This window comes from Centruroides sculpturatus, unplaced genomic scaffold (assembly GCF_000671375.1).
Source record: "Centruroides sculpturatus isolate CEXI.00-Female unplaced genomic scaffold, Cexi_2.0 scaffold1071, whole genome shotgun sequence".
Lineage (NCBI taxonomy): Eukaryota > Metazoa > Arthropoda > Arachnida > Scorpiones > Buthidae > Centruroides > Centruroides sculpturatus.
In genome coordinates this window covers 175,332-182,456 of record NW_019385447.1, presented here as the reverse complement: position 1 = coordinate 182,456, position 7,125 = coordinate 175,332, and the positions used below count along the sequence as shown (strand labels likewise).

Here is a 7,125-nt window from a genome sequence, read left to right as displayed (position 1 = left end):
GCGGCCGCGATTTCTGATATTATTTTTCTGCGAAAACTTCGTTGACCTTTGGAGACATCCTTAATATAAATAATTTTTATGGCCGTTAAATAAGAAATGTTTCTTTCACAAGAAATGTATAAAATTACAGTACTGGACAGACGATAGGTCGCCTAACTCGCCGTAGCGTGACGCTAGACGGCGAAAAATATATATTTAATTATAATAAAGTTACAATAAATTAAGTTAATATATAATTATATATACAGTACCTAATTTATATATAATTAATATATAATTATATGTACAGTACCTAATTTATATATAATTATATGAACAGACGATACTAAACTCAATTTATCCGCCTAAACGTTCGTAGCGTGGCGCTACGGACGGCGGGAAAGTAGTTCGGCTGCCCGATGACGTTTTACGTATTATAGGAGTTATTTTTACCGTTGTTTACGGATACTGCCACAATTTTTATAGGAATCATAACTATACGAAACGGTTTTATAGGGGGATCTACTGTATATGATTATCTTATTCAATGGCATTGTCATATCTACAAATAAAATTTTAATAAATTTTATTATCTACATTGTAATATTCCTTCAATCACATTTAATAAATGTGTCTTTTCAAATTTTTTTAACAGTTGTAAATTTGATACATTGGATCTCTGAATAATGACTGAATATTTTATTTTTTATAAAATCCAAATTTATTAACATTTTAGTGTGCTCATGTAAAAATATAAAATTGTTTTTAACTAAAAAGTATGATATTCACTGAAATGAAATCATTTTAAATTTCTGTTTTGAAAAAAAAATATATCAATATGAACAATAAATTTTGACAAATATGTAAATAATAATTTTAATGATGTGGTGTCAAATATTAATTTTAGCTCATATCAGTATTAAAAATTTTTGATAAAGTGTATACAAATTAATATGAAATAAAAGGAGAAATTAGTATAAAAATAATTTTACCAACTTTAATATAAAAGTTTATCAAAATAATAATAAAAAATTCTTTAATCCATCTTCATCATGTCTAAATTGTTTGGTGCAAACAGTGTTGAATTTCATTATCATAAACAGTATATATTTTTTAACACTATTGTTGATGTGTGTTCAATGAAATGTTGTTTACACATACATATACTTAAAATATCTCTCAAAATTTTTTATGGATATTAATAAATTATTGTACAATAAACTTATTTAGCATTGATGTAGTCCTGTAACATTTTTGGATTTTTCATAATAAACTAACAATAAAATGTTAATTTTTAAATGTTATAAGTCTGAGCTTTATTATTTATATCTATAAAATTAATAATTTAAATTTAAAAAAAATAATGCATTAATAGACTAATGTTTTAAATTTTTATTACTTTAAAAAGGTATACAGATAAACTGAGGTAATCTACATTTAAACTTGTTTGAGTACTAATGGACAAAAAAACAAAATAGCTTTGTCCTATTTAAAAATTATTAATTCTTTTTAATCTCTATTTTTATCATTATTATTTTATTTTTCTGTTTATATTAAGCGAGATTTGTGGAATATGAAATTATCAAACTAAAAAATTTTTCTGAATTTTATTCCAAATGAAAAAAAAGTTGAGATTGTATAAAATGCAAATTTTTTAAAATTTCATTACAGTTTTTACTTTACTTGTGTTTTTAAAATGATTTTATTTTCAAACAGTTTGTCATTTTATTAATTTTAAGAAACAAAGAAGTTTTCAAATGTTTTCAATAATTTTTTTGCATGTTTGTTACACTATAACAAATATAAATTTTTAAACATTATATATCTTATAGTTTCAAAAATATATTGAACATTCTAATGCTTATTTACTACAGGAAAAAAATGAGTATTGAATGTGTAGTCTTTAAATCGTTAAATTGTTGACATTTATTATTTTAAGTTATCAAATTGATTTAACCTTCACTTTTTAATTTAGAATGATGCAAAGTTTGTGATTATCCAATTTTGCATCATCAAGAATTTCAAATTCTTATCCAGAATTAATAGATATAAAATCTGTTATATTGATATTATCTTCATAATTCTGATAATATTTAAAAAAATGGATATAATATCTGATAAATTATGCTTTGAAAATCTAATAATAAATCAGTATTATACACAAACTTTTATTTCTTGAATTAATTTTAATGTGCAGTTGTATTCATATAATTCATAAATTGTCTAAAAATTCAGTAAACATTTTATTAATTCACACAAGACATACAAATATTTGAGATTTTAATTAAATTCACAATACAGTTCTAAGAAACAGCATTGAGCAATACATCTTTTTCTATAACAACTTTAAATATTTGTCAAAACAAAACTTTTATTTTTTACATAGTGAATAAATAAATTTATTAAATTTGGTTTAATATTGATGATTTTATCATTCTCAGCTAAACTATGATTTACTTAAACACTTTTTATTTGNTATAAAAAGTTATTTTATATTATTAATATCAATATTTAGAACTTATTCATTTTAGATAAATAAGAAAGTATTTATTAAACATTAAGAAATATTGTACTCTATATAAAACAAACTTTTGAGTAAATATTCTCTTTCAAATACTATAGTTATAATTAATAGTAAATATATTACTATTAATTATACAGTTATGACTATAAAAAATTTAAAGAATTAATCATTTATATAATTTATTGATTGATAAATTTATATGTCCATCATTTGATAAAGACTTGATACAAAGAAAGAAACAATTAACTGATGTTATATAATAAATATTGCTAAATTAGTATAAATTTTATTTATACCAATCACATGATTTAACTAGGTTCTAAACTCTTAATCAATTGAAGTTATATTCTTTATGAATTGTATTAATCTAAAATATTTTAGGTCATTCTGATTTCTAAATAAACCAATTTCGAAATTTATGCGCTATTTACAATATGTTACAATAAATTTCTAAAATTTTAAAATAAAACATTCTATCTTATTTGGAAAAAAGTGCACTTGATCCAAATATTGAAATCACTTAGCTATAAATTTTATTTTCAGTTATATGCAGAACATCATGTGTCTGTCTGTCAGCTTGTTATATCCAAAATAGTAAAATATGTAAAATGGCCACTTAAAAAATAGTAACAAAATTTGCATAAGATGATGATAAATTAAAATTTTAGTCTTATTTTCAGTTTAGTGTGGTCTCTATCTTAAGCTGCCAGGTTGTATCTCACAGTCTGACATCCTTAACTGCGCCTTCAAAAATGAAATTTTTAATAATTTGTCTTTAATAAATCCAAATGCACAGAATTATATCATCTAAAGTAATTTATATGTAATTTCATCAATCAAAATAATAATAACAATTTTAAAGTTGAAAAAACATAAGTTAAAACTTATCCTTTTCAGTAAGATATTAATTGAAATTTTGGATAAAAAATGTTAGTTATTTTACTATTGGACTTACAAATTTGATATGCCAAAATTGATATAAATTTGGATTAAGTGCACTTGTCACCATTAACATCTTCATACAACTTATTATAATTCCTTCATTTTTAATTTAAATATAAATTTAACAAAAAGATATATTTGAAATTTTAACAAATAAATAACTTAAATGAATTTATGTAATAATTTTTCTTATACAATATATAATATACAAATAACTTGTATATATAAATTATTGTTTAACAAGAGGAATCAAAAAATTCTCATCTCCATTGCATTGGATTCTGTTTGGAATCTATGCACAGCATTAAAACAATGAATCTGAATACAATTATAGACATCTCATCCTTCCTTGAAATGCTTGCTAGCTTTTAGAAAAAGCTTTGTGTAATACTGAACCTTTACTATTTATATCTTAAACAGTTCAGTTTGAACTAGTTAACTGTATAAAATAAATATTTATAAAATTAACAATACCTACTACTAATGTTTAATAAATACAAAGGCACTTATAACAAAATGATTTAAATAAATACTTTTAATATTTAATAAATTACTGACCATTAAGAATTTATAAAAATTTAATAAATAACATCATAATTAAATTGTTTCTTTTAACAGACATATCTTCATTATACTTATCTGCCATAAAATTGGTATAATGGTCATTAACAAAATACACATCCATATTTTGATAACAATTAACTCTTAAAGAACAGATTGCAGGAATATTAACAAATTTTAAAAATAATTTGTCAAGAAATTACTGCAATCATAACATTTATTATTATTTCTTTTGCACACTGTATAATATATAATATTGCAAAATGGTGGAAACTATCGACATACATCATGTTGCAAAGAATGTGAATAAAAACGATCACTCCATGTGGTCATGCACGTAACAGCTCAAACATGAGCCGGATCGGATGCGAGATATATCCAATTATTGAATCCGATAAACATATACGGATCATTTCAGCTTTCCAGCTGTCGGAATAACATGCTTGATACCTAAAACATGTTATACTAATAAATATCTCAATTTTTTCCTCACATTTTTAGGTTTATTATTATTATTATGCAACTTACAACTTTTGAGGAGTGACAATTTCACACTGGTAGCTCCAATATAGGTTGAGGATATGCATCACTATAATTCTCTTTATAATATTGAATGAAACTCTCCACTGTTTTGCTGCATACTTCTTTTGGATGCTGAAAATAATTTTCAACATTTATTTTTTAAATCTAACAAATTATTTTCAGGTACAGTATGTACCAAGCAAATTAAACAGTAAGCTATAGATACTATTTAGGAAATCTTACTTTTATGAGGACACATCTGTAATCTAATTGCCTGTATCTTCCAGATGAATTTCTAGGAATGTTGAGAATTTCTGATAACTTTTCTTCGCTATCCACCTAATTAAATTTGCATCTTTGTTAAATGTGATCCATAAGAAGCAACTCTTGCATAAAAGGAATGTTTAAAAAATCGATTTATTACCTTTAGCAAACGGATATTATTATCGAAGCAGAACGCTTCAATCAAAACGGAATGGATGTGCGTTTCGGCATCATCCATATGATTTTGTGGAAGAATGCATAGCATAATACTAGAAGGACATCTGTAAATTCATACGTATAAAATTACAAATATATTTTTTGATTAGAAAAAAAAATTCAATAAAAAATAGAACACGACATACTTTTCCATGATCTGAGCTGCATGATAAACCCCACACGCCACACGACCTTCACTTCTAGCTTCCACCAGTAATTCTCGCAAGAGATGAGCAGAGTTAAACGAACTAGAAATTAAATATGAGTAATTCATTTTAAAAATGTTTTCAAATAATTTAACAGTAACTAAAGCATTCAATAATCGAAATCACAAGATGGGTTTTTTACCTAATCACGAGATGACGTGTCACGATCGATTACGTCAGACATTCTCACCCCTCTTAACATGTGATAAGTGCGGTGATTCAGCGAGATATTTGGGATTTACACGTAAATTTCCCCCTTTTTAATCGGTTAATGCAGTTTATAATGCATAAAATCTATTTTTTTAATTTGTTCTTTTACGTTTTGCTCGCTCTCTTATATGAATTAAAATAAACCAAAACCGGCGCGGGTCGTGCATTTACAAACTCCAATTTTAACAGATAAATACTCACTTCATCTTTCTTGTATCTTCGATATTCTTTAGTACCATCACGTTATTATACAACTCCAAAATTGAGCACAAAATACGAGCGTAACTTCCTAGTCGATTGGCTGCGTTAAAACTGGTAGAGTCACGGAGTGTACAATGAAATTATTCGAACGTATTCTGTGACGTCAGATGATCGTAGAAGATCTCAATCCCGTCCTCTCATTGGTTGCACAACATGTGAACTACTACTGTGACCTTTACGTTCTCTCCCGTGCTGCTGGTTTATCGGAAAATGAGGCTATCGACCCATTATGCATACCTAGATAGATAAATGCTCGAAAGTGAATTTTAAACCGGGTGAGCAAACTTTAGTGTATATTTAACTAGACTTTTTTTAAAAAAAATTACAGCTACGGAGCCAAGTTATTAATGTACTGTACATAACAGTTATATTTTCAGGATGCGCCTGGTTTTCTGACGTCACCATCTTTGTTTGTTGCACTATGGTAAAGTTTCGACAACGGGGAAAACTCTTGCATCATTCGCATTTGTCAAGGGTATGATGGCGCGAAATTTATCTTATCTGGATTTGTTTTCGTCTCTTATTAATATTTAATAATTTTTCTTTGCAAGCTGAAGAAAGACGCATTCTATCTGCAAACTAAATTAGACATTCCAGTTTTTTTTCTTCTTGTCCTAGTTTTAACATCATTCGGAATGGACTTTTAACATACATTTTTTTTTCTGGGAAGGAATATATGTTAAAAGTCCATTTCGAATGATGAAGAATCGACTGACTGAAAGCGAATTTCATAGAACTCAATGTAAATCGTGACTACTTTGCATTAATCGAACTTGAACTTTGCAAAGAATAAAAAATGCATTCGATTTTTATATTATTAATTCGCCGATTCCGTTGTACTGTACTTTCGATCGTTACGAAGGTTCAGAGATTTTACGCGGTGCATGCGTGATTTTAGCATTTCTGTTTTTTGCTTAAATATACGAGTTCAAAGATGGAAATGATGATAATTAACGCTGTTGTCGCATCGAAAACGTCACCCAGTACAGCATTTCGTGCCAGTTGGGTTGCTGACCTCCGTGATCTCGCCGACATCAAATTGTCGTCATGCATTAACCCCGTTGTCACCAAGGCTAAATAACTAAAATATGGGGGGAATGCGTACTTTTTTACGGATGTATAAGACCGACATAATGCATCATTACGGGCTAGATCGCAGATGACAATGGTTTAACTTAACTTCGTCATCGTTACGTAAATAGATTAACAGAGACTGAAGTGCGTCCTCAGCCTGGACGCAACCTGATCTGTTTATTAAAGTCAGCCTTAACAATTGACGTAATACAATTGAAGAAAGACGTAACACAAGTCTCCTTAATTGCAATTTATTTATTCCTTTTGGAGATTGTTTTTAGCAAATTAAATTTAATTCAAATAACATAGTCTATAAATATTTTTAAAAGCAGTAATATATATATATATATATATACACTTATATGC

At 26.6% G+C, this 7,125-nt stretch overlaps 1 protein-coding gene across 1 annotated transcript; it reads right to left on the bottom strand.

The window, feature by feature from the left end:
* Nucleotides 1-2,652: 2,652 nt before the first annotated feature.
* On the bottom strand, nt 2,653-6,976 carry LOC111639094 (growth arrest and DNA damage-inducible protein GADD45 beta-like). The gene is made up of 7 exons (XM_023384874.1): nt 6,791-6,976; nt 5,626-5,922; nt 5,155-5,256; nt 4,953-5,073; nt 4,772-4,867; nt 4,535-4,660; nt 2,653-4,456 (listed from the first exon to the last, which is right to left on the bottom strand). The coding sequence occupies exons 2-6, from the start codon at nt 5,661-5,663 to the stop codon at nt 4,556-4,558; spliced, it is 462 nt and encodes a 153-aa protein (XP_023240642.1). The 5' UTR covers nt 5,664-5,922; nt 6,791-6,976; the 3' UTR covers nt 2,653-4,456; nt 4,535-4,555.
* Between the last annotated feature and the right edge of the window lie 149 nt (nt 6,977-7,125).